General features: G+C 47.7%; 1 protein-coding gene across 1 annotated transcript in view; it reads left to right on the forward strand.

The window, feature by feature from the left end:
• LOC144154754 (condensin-2 complex subunit H2-like) overlaps positions 1-12,828 on the forward strand; it is a 69,119-nt gene that overhangs the window by 17,030 nt on the left and 39,261 nt on the right. Inside the window, exon 7 of the mRNA XM_077685870.1 lies at positions 10,135-10,310. Coding sequence (XP_077541996.1) covers positions 10,135-10,310 — 176 coding nt within the window. The remainder of the gene's footprint in view (positions 1-10,134; positions 10,311-12,828) is intronic.

The following is a 12,828-nucleotide window of genomic DNA, read 5'->3' on the forward strand; positions in this document are numbered from 1 at the left end:
AATAAATAAAATCACTCTCCGTATGATTTCCGTATACTCCGTATATACGGAATTCATACGGACAATGATTTATCGGTTCTATTGATCATAGAGACTTAAAACCGGTGTCAAATGTTTCAATAGGCATGTACTGTTTCATTTTCATGCACTTCTGAACAATCTTTATTGATTTGTGGCGGCTTTGTGTCATGCTAAGAATGTACTCCGCATTCCCATAATTCCGTATATACGGAACGTTTCAGGAGGGGTGTTTGTGCATTGCTTGTGTGTTCATCACGTGCACTTGTTCGAGCCGACACTATCTCATGACGATGAAGGCAAAGTGTAAATTCCTTTATTTGGAGAAGGCGTGGATCATCAGCGAAGCTTGAACCGGCAGAAAAAAGGAGACATCGCAGCGGAATTCGGCATATCTAACAGTACGCTATCCACAATTATGAATTCGAAGGATACAATAACCAATGCCCTTTCTTCGGGGGCGTCCACCAAGTGCAAGTAGACGCGAGGAGCACATGAGGCTTTTGAGAAGGCATTGTTCAAGCGGTTCCTTGACATGCGTGCAAAGAAAATGCCTATCAGGATACGCGTGCTGCAGCAAAAAGCGCTACAGTATGCTTGCCTTCTCGGCATCGATAATTTTAAAGCAAGCACAGGTTAGCTGACACGTATTAAGGCCCCGCATGATATCGTTGCAAAGGTGTTGTGCGGCGAGTCTGCTGCTTGAGATGCGAATGGTGCAGCTACTTTGGCGTCATCTGCGTTGCCAGACGTAATGAAAGATTATTCCCCGTCCGACATAAACAATGCGGACGAGACAGGATTTTTTTATGAACTGCTACCCGTGAAGACTCTTCACATGAAGGGCCAACCATGCAGCGGAGGAAAGCATAGCAAAAATCGTGCGACTCTGCTTTTTTGTACAAACATGGATTACTCGAGTAAGATGGCAAGTTGGGCTAGTTGGTGCAGATTAAGATTCATGGTGAAAAACAGCGCAAGGAACACAGGGACAAAAAGGAAGAGCTGCGCTGTGCGTCGTCCACTCTTCCTTTTTGTCCCTGTGTTCCTTGCGCTGTTTTTCACCATGAATGGATTACTCGGAAAAGCGCTGCCCGCTTGCCATCGGTAAGAGCGCGAAGCCTCGATGCTTTAACGGCGCTACAATCTTGCCAGTTAAATATTTAGCGAAAAAAAACCTTGAATGACGCGGGTATTTTTTGTAATTGGTTGAAGGGTTTTGATTGTGATATGAATGCCCAAAGTCGCAAGGGGTGTTTGCTAATAGATAACTGCTCTGCTGATAACATTGAGGGCAGTAAGCTTGAGAACCTAGATGTTCGCTTTAAATGCAGAGCATTTCAGTAACTCACGATGTCACCCGCGTTGACGTCCGTAGTCCGCACCGTCGTTTTCCGCACCCCTCCCTACTATACAAAAAAAAAATACTATCCGGCGCCCGGTTTCGATCCCTCGACCCTGCGGGCGGAACGCAATGTACATGGAGCTCTACCCACTGCGCCACAAAGCCGACACAGAATGGGACGCTACGAACGCGCCTTATATCGTTGACTCATTCAAATTACTGCTGACGAGCGCTCTCTCGTCAACAGTTGCCACAAGTGCAACAACATTAATGTGAAGCAAACTACTTAACGTCGTGCGCCCCCGGAAATGCTCTGCATTTGATCGTGCCCCTCGCGAGGGGGATGTTTCACTGCGTCTTCTCTCGTTCGCGGGAGCCGTGGCGCTATCTGGCTGAGGCGCGTTGGTCGTTTTCGAATCACTCTGCTGTCTGCTGGCATACCCCAAGCATAGTATTGTCAAGCTGCCCGCATAGCTTTTGGCTAATTTGCGGTAGTAAGTAGCTCAGTAGTTTGTTACTGTCGCATCGATAAATTTGATGAACATTTGTTGAGCGGCGCTGTTTGGTAATCTTTTTTTTTCCACCGAACTGCACGGCTTTGATCCACCCACTGGACCAAGGGATCATCCACAGCATTAAAAGTGCTTATCGGCAGCGGCTGGTTCAGCGAAAGGTGTTCAATGTTGACAGGGGGCGGCCGACCCAGGTGGAATTGTTCATGGCTTTGGAAATGATTGCCGCGGTGTGGAACGCAACCCGGCGAAGCGTTATGTAAAATTCCTTTGCGGATGCCGGTTTTAAGCCCATTGCCGAAGAGGCAGCCAACTTGGCAACGGTCGAGGAAGATGACTGCGTCAGAGTGGAGCCGCCCTCCACGGAAGGTACTGAGGCTTGGGCAGCCCTTCCAGTGTACGTCAGCATACAGGAGTTCATTGCCGTTGACGCGGACGTCGTTGCTCATGAAGAGGAATGACGAGGCCATAAATTAAGAGGTTCGCAATAACGAAGCATCATCCCAAAGAAACACGGACGCTCGAGATACATCGGCCCCGTCTTCTGAGGTGGATGTGATGGCGGGTTTTGTGAAACCAGGTTTTCTGATCATCTGCTAGCTCATTCCTAGGTGCATTTTCTTATCGTCTGCTGCACTATTTGGCTCCTTCCTACCGTGAATCCCAAATGTGCGTTTCGCGCTGCATACCCCAGGTGGCGCAGTCGTTCCAAAATCAACTTGCGCTGACTCGTACGCATGGAGAAAAGAAAAGTTTACCAGGGAGCGTCACGTGACAATTGTAAAGCCTAGTGATAAAAAATAAAAAATAAAAAGGAAAAAGGAAAAACTTATGGGAGCTCCCCCCCTCACGTGACAGGCAACCAGTAGTTCTTTGCGCCTCATGTGGCCGCTCGCCCGCGCTACGTGCGTGCCTCGCTACGTTCGGTTGCCGGGCCGTCCGGATATTCGGGTTTCGCCGACGAGTCATCCCCAGTGATGCCAATTTAGCGGATTTTCCGCCAAATCTGGCGGATTTCATTTTATTCTGACGGGGAAAAAATTAGCCTAGCGGCTAGTGGATTTTTTGACGGGCCATTTTCATACATAGCGGATTTCTGGCGGATATCTCACGCAGTGCACCGATTCAAAATCGCCCTGCAAGAAATCATTTCCGTGTCCTCTAAAAATGCAGAAATTGTTTAACTTCAGAGGGCAGGAGGGCTCCTGTTCACCTGCGCCGCCTATATGAGACAAACAAATCCGTGAGGTTTCAAAGCGGCCCTGAGACAATCAAAAAAATTCAAAACCAGTGGAGCAAAATTACCCTCCTGAACTGGAAGCAAATATCGTCCACGCAGTCGTTCTGGTGTGAAGTTCACTTCTATAAGGACGCCTGCGGCGAAAACCCGTTCGCCGAGCCATGTCGATGCTCGTGCTGCCTTATTCAAATGCCGAAGTAGAGATGACGTTTAGTCGGCTTAACATCGTAAAATCCAAGCTGAGGAACAAGCTGAAGCCTGAAACAACAAACGCTATCCTCGTCGTAAGAGCGGGGCTGAAGCGACACCAGAAAAGTTGTTTTGATTACGAACTTCCCGCGGCAGTTGTTAGTGCAATCGGGACATCTGCAACGTATGTGCAACCAAGTCACCATTCTGGTCCCTCAACAAGTACCAGCGGTCCTGTGGAGATGGCGCCAGACGACGACAGCGGCGACGAAGACCTCGATGTGTTTTTCATTGACCTGTGAGTTCTTTTTTTTCATCAGTGTGAACATTTATAACTTTTAGCCTCATCTGTGATGACGTTGACCAATGACGACCACCGCAGCACTGAAGCCTCAAATGTTCTAGTTAGACTCCTTGGAAGACTCTTTTATGTTATTTCAGCTCTCGTAATTTTGGGGAGCTTTTAAGAATGATAAAGGTATTTATCATATGAAATTGCACCGTTTTTTAAATAAAATAGGCCCTAGCGGGAAATTTAGCGGATATGTGTTAGAATCTAGCGGAATCTGGCGGATTTCTCATTGCTTTTTAGCGGATGTCTGGCTCCCAGCGATGGAAACACTGGTCATCCCTGCATTGCGCGCAGCGCTGCCTGCAACCCAAAACGCACAGCGGGCTGATCGTGTAGGCAAAGTGGTCGGACGAGCGAGACAGAAGACATTTTTACTCATTGAGATTTGGGATCCGTCTAAGTTCACGCCGCAGTCGAAGAGTTGTGTGCCGCCGCCGTGTATAAGTGGAGATGACAGAGTACGACATCTGTGCCTTATATTATCTTTCGCAAAACACACCGCACTTTCTTGGTTCTGGTAATTTTCTCTTTTCACCTCCCAGGCGTAATTCAGCATTCCTTTTAGCATCGTATACCTATCGCTCGGATTGAGCAGCCCTCGTTCAACCACCCCGCGTACTGCCTGCAGCGCGGCGCGGAAAATGATCCCTTCTTTCCGCGCAAGCACCCAAGATAACTGGTATTGCATCTTTTGTTTTCCGATGCATTGAAGGAGACAGCAACGCACCACAGACGTCATCAAGACAATTGTGGCCGTACAACGTGCCACCATTCCGGAGCACCGATAAGGCCAGCGTATGCAAATGCGCACGCCAACGAAACCAAAGCTTTTCGCGCCACCTCTCGGCTGATAGGACACTTGTTACAGCGCTATGGTGTAAAAACAAGGTGGCGAGATAATTCTCAGCAGAATGCCAAACGCAATCGTCAAAGCACACTTGGCAAACACCGTGCAGCCGTAGGCTGCTCTGTGCTTGTGAATGTTTACGTCAGAAGTGAAATTCGGCTTGCAGTTCGTGAGGGTGCCTCGTGAGAATGCGATCGAAGTCTCGCCTTGCTTTGAACAGCGACAGCGGCAGTACTTCCACGATACGAGACTTGGAGCGCAACGCTGGCGAACAATCTTGTACGGCGCCTTTCGGCGACGGCGCTCGCCTGCACCTCCACGGGCTGCCGCTGTGGCTCAGTGGCTAAGGCGTTACGCTGCTGAGCACAATGCCGCGGGTTCGATTCCCGGCCGCGGCGGCCGCTTTTCTAATGGAGGCGAAAAGCAAAAACGTCCTTGTGTACGAGATTTAGGCGCGCGTTAAAGATCCCCAGGTAGCCAAAATTATTCCGGAGTCCTCCACTACGACGCGCCTCATCACCTGGGTTGCGTCGGCGTATTAAACCCTACAATCAGTCCACCTCCACCGGCAGCCAGCCGGAGCCACTAAATGGTACCTCGGGCCTAAGTGGTGGATCTTCCATGATGCATTGCGCGGGAGGAGTCCGAGGAGAGGAGAAAGTGGCTTCAGAGGAGGTTGGTTTGCCGAAGCTGGTCCGCCTGACGTCATGCTCCCTCCCAACATTTTTCTTCCTCCATGCTTGTACGGCCAAATCAGCCGCCATTTTCCCATAGTCGAAATTCGTTTTTATTTATTTTCAGAATAACTCGGTAAGTACCGTCGTCGTTCCCAGTGTCAAACAATATGGACCACAAAATGCGACCTTCGTGTGAAGTTTGAGCACGAACAGAGCGGCGGTTCGCCCAGGAAAAATTTTCAAAGTGTTCCAATTATCGTCACACCTCCCTTTATACAAAAAACGCGGCGCATCGCAGTGAGAAACACTGAAAATATAACCTTGGAACACCCAAGTCGGGTGTGCCCCGACATGGACCACTACGGCCGTTTTGCGTTTTTGGGCAGGGGCTGACAACGGACCACAAAGGGTTAATTGAAAGTGACACATCTTCTAAGCAGCATAAGAACATTTGGGTGTGGAGTTAAACAGAAGCTGCAATGTAAGTTGCGTTGCAAGCACGTTTTCAGTGGTGATTGGAAGGTATGTTTTTTTTACCTAGTTTAGAGAGCGGTTGGGCATTCAGCACCTCCGCCCCCCACCCCCCTTCTTTTGCTGTCACTGCTGTTTATTTGCACAAAGGCCACTTGACATTGATGCAAGTACACAAATTTTAAACAAATATTGCATTTTTAATTTTTAAAGGGGTCCTGAAGCATGTTTTAAAGCATAGCAATAAATGGTGTAGTCATTACATGCATGGTCCACGGAATTTGCAAGGACTGAGGCTTGGTCATGTTGGTTCATGACTAAAAGGAGGGGAACAGCGCAAATTTGACAGCGTGTCGTCTCCTTCTTCTCGTGTCTGTCAAATTTGCGCTGTTCCCCTCCTATTAGCCACGGAATTTTTTCCTGGTATAAACCTTTGTGAACAGCGGAAGCTTACAGTTCTGCTGCAAAATTTGTTGCTCCTTTCCTTCGACTTTGAGTTGCCGCTACCATTTTGTGTTTCTACGTCAGAGTGGAGGTGGAATTCTGAGTTTTGTCTGTTTTGAAAATGCTCGTTTCGTGTTTAAGCCGTGACAAAGTTCCAGTTGCAAGGCATGCAACATGCACAGAAACCCTTGTTTGTTTTGAGTCCCACCCTGCCATCTTTGGGGCTCGCTCAATATGAACACCAAAACGGACGTAAAATGGTCAGATGAAAGGGAAGGCGCTAAACAGACAAGACGAAGTAGACACATAAACACAGACTGGTGCCTGTATGTGTTCTTTGTGTCTACTTTGTTTTTCGTCTTTTTAGCACCCCCGTTTTTTCCTTCCTGTCGAGTAAGCATGAGCAACTACCTAAAGTTTTGTTAAATAAATGGACAGAACTTGGAGTGTTCCTCCAGTGATTCCTGCTGTCAGACTATTTTTGCATGCAGTTCCACTGAGGGGAGATGTTCTATGCTCACTGTTTTGCAGTTTTATTATAGATGGCAGTCTTGTTTAATTAGTATTGCATGCAGCATTTTTATGAGCCGTTGTTTCATCATCTAGGTTCAGGCTTTTTTTTACCAACTGGTCACACTTTTTGTTCCAAAAAAATTAGGACAGCTTGTATGGTGCATCCTGTATGGCGCATCCTGTTTGAGCACGATAACTGTTTGCCTTGTGCTTCCGTGAAGGACCCATCAGTGCTGAGAAGGCTGTCTCAGCTTCTTACCGAACGGCAGGAACCCACACAGATCACACCTGCTGCTGCTTCATAGCCATCGTTTTAGATCTTTGCATAAAAACGTTGCAGTGCAGTCGCGGGTAGCAAAGCGTGCTGCGGCAAGCGTGGCTGCTACGACACATCAAGATATCACCTTGGAAAAAGCTAAAATGCTTAGAGGTTTGTGGGCGACACTTTGCTGGTGGTGCTTACAGAAGAAATTCGATGGGGATGCTATTCATTGCATCCGCCAGCTAAACGTCTTGGGAACCACATGCGATGCCGATGCTACAGCATTCCTGCTGCGTGCCGAAGCTTCACGCGGCGAGTGGGCTTTAGGTCGGCACCTGGCTGGGATATTTTTGTTGCGCGTACGACATATGTTGCTGCTGTACTGTCAGTCATAAAGCTTGTACAACCAGGATCTCTAGTAGATAGTCTCTAAACTGGAAGTTGTTTGCTGACGTATTCGTGACCAGGCCTTTTTATTGTCCTGAGCAAGCACTTTGCTACGGGCAGGATAAAAGGGTGTTCCTTTGCCATGACTCTTTTACTGCTCAATGCATGAGCAACCTTTTTGTGGCATTTGATTACTCATAATTCGCTGTGTGAACCCTATGTATGCAGTAGCGTCACTGGAGGATGATTCAGTGCCCGTTTGTCTACCAGAAATCGCAATTTCTGCTCAATTTGGTGTACCAGAAAAAGAAATTCAAGGATGAACAAGTATTTAGTTTTTTTTTTAATTAGTTTATCACGGCTTAACAAATGCATCCCTACTTGGTAGTATCTGCTTTGGCGAAAAATGTTCGCATTTAAAAGTTTCAAATGTTCATTGTTTTAATGGCTCAAGAATACGGGCTTTTTGTTGAATTATGGAAAGTTTACACCAGCTCAGCGAGATGGAATAGAGCAATACAATTACACAAACCTTGTTGTAACCTTTTATTGTCTTGTTGCGTTGGTGGGAACATTCTGTGAGAGACTCATGACCTTATAGAAAAATAAGATCTCTACAAAAAGAATACTACTGAAAAAATAGCATATGTTCATAATGACTGTTATTTTGTCCTGCACACGAAATTTGGGGCAAAGGTCCACCTGTAAAATGTAGTATTACTTCTGCTTCCACAGCAGTCCTGATATTATACTGCTTGTATTCCTAACCGTGCTCAGGAGCAGTAAGTGTGAGAACGATATTGAATCTAGTTTTCGAATGCTTGATGGTAACTATTCATGCAGTAAGCCTGGGGCATCAGCATCTGCTCGTCAGCAAGTTTAGTTTTAATAGTGGATGCAGAGGGTGTCTACCCTTTTTGCGTTTCAAAAATGGGTGTTAAAGCATCAGCACATTCCTTTTTCTGCTGTCTTTTCCTGCTTCTCTCTGTTATTACCCTTTAAGGGTCGAATTTTTTCGCTAAATGTGACCCACCATAGTCAAATTTTTTTATTGCTGATTTCGATTCTTCGAATGAATCTGTTTCGAGAAAAAATTATCGTAATTTCTTTAGGGCGACCATGAACTGACAAAAACAATCGTTTTTGTTACATACCTGTTGTTTATCCATTAGTAACAAAGAAAAATTCCAAATAAAAACGAGACTAACAAGCCGGCACTTTTTGAGTGAATTGAAATCAGATAGACATCAGTTTCGCGGGCGCAAAAAACGGGAAACGCCTGGAGGACGATAGTGAAACCAGCCGCTAAGCGCACAGGTGTATGCGACCTCATGCGCGAGTGATAGACGCCACACCGCTCCTATAAAATACAAAAAAGGGAGAAAAAAGCCTCATCAGTTTCGCAGGCGACCTTGGTCTGTGGCAGGGGCAAGAAGCGAGAGACGCCCCGGTGGGCGTAGAGTTCCTGTATATCGCGTAGCGGAAGAGTTGCGCGTGTGACTGCCACATCGCGGGGGTTCCCGTTCGACAGGAAAGCCCGCTTTCAGTGCTGCGCACAAGACCGCGCGTATTCGTCAGGTCTGCGCAACTGAGCATCGGCGGTTGTGGAAGCTGCGGCAGCGGCGGTGGCTCAGCTGATAAGCAGCCGACAATCGTGCGCCCGTTCTTGTCCGGCCACTCCCCGCACACTCCTCCTCGCCGCTGCCGCTGGCACAGCAGCTCCTACATGCGAGACGGATGGCTTTCCCGCTCGACCTGGAACTCAATATGGCGGATGGACGCGCAACTCTGCTCCCCTAGGGGAGTTATATACCGGCACTCTAGGTGGGCAATACCCAGCGCACCCCCTTGTTACCGGATGCGCAAGCGACAGCCGGCGCACCGCTGAAGTAATTCATAAAAAATGAAAGGAAGAGCCATCGGCGCAAGAAACTAATTCGACGTATTTCCGCACTGTGGTAGCACATGCCAAGCAAGAGAAGTTGGCGAAAAGGCGCGCTTTTTAAACAAATAAGCGATGACGTACACATAGCCAGCATTCAATAGCCAGGCACGCGTGCAGGAAACCATGTGAGTGAGTCGTCACTGGTTGCGTCGGGCTCCGCGGGAAGGCGGTACTTGTCCACCCTGGACATTCCAAGCTCTAGCCCGCCGAACGCAAAATAATGCCTCGACTCCAATGTGAGTGCAATTAACATCCCTGTTGACACCACCGTTAAAACCAGGGTTGAAACGGAGCATGCGACGAACGCCGGTGTTATTTTTTTCTTCAGCGTGCGGCCGCAATGGCACAAGCCGCGCAATTCCGTGGCGCTTCGGCCATGTCTGTGGTAATTTTCCAGTGTTTCCAGGCTAAGAAATTGACAGCTAAACTTTTCAATGAATACCACCTATACGGTATTCACCATTTTGAAGGTGTTTGCAGAGGACGTATATGTACGTCCATGACCCTGAAAGGGTTAAGAGCCTTTACTTTCCGCCAACGTTAAGCCTATACTTTAAGGCTTAACGTTTGATAGCCCTAATAGTAAGCTTAACATGACAAGCAAGATCAGTTGTTCTACTTGAAGCTCGGGTCCTGCTTGACGACGTGATACCGTGGAGTGTAATGTTAAGCCTAACGTCCGGCGGCGCACACCCAACAGTTGCTGCTGTTGTCGTTTCCACTTTGGTGTGATGGCGTCAGTTCGCGGCACACGAATAGCAAGCGTGCCAAAATCGTAGATTGCTAGCCTAGTAGCTCCTCCGCAGTAATAACGGTGAGTTAGTGCTCATTTGTATGTTCCATTCATGCTCAGATTTATCATTGGACGTGTCGAATTTACTCTGCCGTGCTCTCTCCCGCCCGCTTATTCCGTCCGTGTCGGCTAAGTGCAGCAGTACACGGCGCACGAGGACATGGAGCTGGCCGACAGCCTCGACGACCTTCCCACCCCAAGGCAGGCAGCCCGGAACCAGGCGGTGGCGGCGAAGAAGAATTTGTTCCGGAGGAAGCGCCAAAGACTTCTTTCGATGGTGGTCTTCGACACCGAGAAGGAGATCAAACTGCACGAGTGAGCCGCTCGTTTCGTGTCTTTTGAAGATTGTGGTAGCGTTCCTGTGATACTCTCGATAAACGCCGCTAATGTTATCAAATAACTTGACTCAAATAGGCGTGTGATAATATTTGTTATTATATTAAAGTTCCGAAAGAATGTCCACCGAAATGTTAGAGATATCGAGTGAAAAATACGGGGTAAGCGAACTTTAGTGTCAGCTGTGAAAAACTTCAAAGGCGTGGCCGGACCCCCAACTAAAACTGTGACGTTACCAAGTAAAAAATACGAGATAGGCTAACTTTCAGGTAAAATGCTTAAAGGACAAATAAGGGACTGTATCGACACATGGATAGATGATTCGCCTTGAGTTTGATCACTCATCGTGGATAAAGGCATCGAACGATGCGTCGCTGTCAGTCTAACACGAGCTGCATCGCTTCGCCCACGATGCTGTCCCGAGCTTCGAGGCCCCTCGCCGGTTCCGTGCTCGCAAAGGGCAGGCCCTGGTTGAAGCCGTCTTCACAACCGTCATGGCTTGTCTAGATGCCGCACCACTTTTAAACGACGCCGCGACGGTATCTTAGTTGCCCGTCAAACTAGACACGATGTGCATTTTTTTGCTCAAAATCGAAACATTGGCGCTGCTCGCGGCTGATGGACGTTCTCGTGGAGGGAGCTCCTCGGGCTTTTGAAGGTGTCGAAGCTGGCGCGATTTTCGGGGGTGGGCAATCTTTTGAGTGTTTAGTAAATTGGATATTTCACTTTTGAAGGGAGGTGGGCGATGTTTCGGGGGAGGGCGTTCTCTCGGAACTTTACGGTAAGTAAACTTGCATTTACAAAATTTCATGAACACCCTAACAACGAGCACTACATGTGGAACTGTGCAGAGATTGTACAGTCAAGGCATACACATACACCAACTTCCTTTCCACTTCTCCTGGCACTTGGACCGAATTGGCATCGAAAACTTGCATGTTGCAATGACTGCAATTTTTTTTATTAGGAAAGGGAGCCGCTTCTTTCATTGTTTTTTTTTTCCACACCACACGCACTTACCTTCTAGTACACTGTAACACGACCACACTGCAACAGATGGCCTTGGCACGGCTGCGAAATTGGCTGATACTGGCTACTTCTATGCAGGGGTGCCCTATGCCGGCCACATAAAAATTTTTTTGGTGCCATCTGGTGTGGGAGGGAAATTTCTCAATCGAAATTGGAGGGTGGTGTGAAGCAGCAGCGCGGTGTTCAGTGCGCTTGAAAAGTCAATCCTACTTTGGTTTGATCGGGATTGAAAGTGAAAGTGTGACGGTTTTTCCGAATTACGTTGTAACGCGTGAGCCTTAAAGGAACCATGAAGACAAAACACAAGTTTGGTTCATTCAAGAGACTGCCTCCTTAGAACCATACTGACACCACTTTTACTGTAAACTTCACTCAAATAGGATATATAATTAGGAAAAAAGGGAATGGCCATGTGACCCCCTAGCTCATTTCCCGCAACAGAACCTATTTGCTGCCGCGCAAGCGCTGGGGACATTATATAACACGAAATCTTTCAAATAAAACAAGCTTGTATTTTTTCTTCATGGGAGTCCTTTAAAGGGAACTATTCCACGTTTGGCTGTCGGGAGGAGCCGTGAAGGCAAAATACATGTTTGTTTTATTCGAAATATTTCGTGTTTTACAGTGTCCCCAGCGCTTTCACGGCAGCAAATAATGCCGTATTCACTGAGAAATTAACCAGTTTAGGTTAAAAGTTTGATTCTCCCGCCAAATCGTGTTTTGGTGACGTCTACCATGAAGTCGTAACGGCGCGTATACAAAAGAACTTCCACTGCGCCATTCGGCTCTGCAGCCTTGTTTGCCGTCAAAACTCAAAGATGGCGCTAGCATACGCAGCACTACGCCGTTGCTTTGTTTTTGACCGCATTTACACCTGGCTTGTTTTTGCTACGATAGAAAGTAATCGCTTCGCAAAAAATGGGGTATGCTTGACATACAGGGTCATGTAAGGCAACGTTGCTTACGCCAATCGGCCAGAGTCGTTTAAAGGGACACTGAAGTGAATTTGTCAAGCACCCGGTTTTGCTTGCACTGCGTAGACTGGCTCAAATTACCACACTTTTCATCGTTTATCCGGTTGATAAGTCGTTAATTATTTTATAAAGCGGGAGAGAAGAAAAACTACCATGCGCGGTCTGTGGTGGCCGCACAAACTAGAGCTGTGACGTCGCGAGGAGACTGCACCGTGATTGGACGATGTCCGAGGTTAGCATTCAAACAAGTTTCGGTTTCGGTTCTGTAAAACAACATGCTTGACATCCGACGGCATCGTTGGATGGGCATTCTCGATATCTTAGTAATCGCCGGACCGCCCTTCTCGGCTGTAAAATGCCTGCGATAAGCCTCCCAGGACATCTTGGAATAGTAGAAATCACTAGCCGAGGCCTACGCAGTGAATGAACGCCCTCCGCGTCACCGCTGACGCTCAAATGCCGTGCGCTTTTCCCGCATATTCGGAGCTTGCCTC

This window comes from Haemaphysalis longicornis, unplaced genomic scaffold, assembly GCF_048455015.1.
Source record: "Haemaphysalis longicornis isolate Haplotype H1 unplaced genomic scaffold, Haemaphysalis longicornis Haplotype H1 scaffold_90, whole genome shotgun sequence".
NCBI classification, from domain to species: Eukaryota; Metazoa; Arthropoda; class Arachnida; order Ixodida; family Ixodidae; genus Haemaphysalis; species Haemaphysalis longicornis.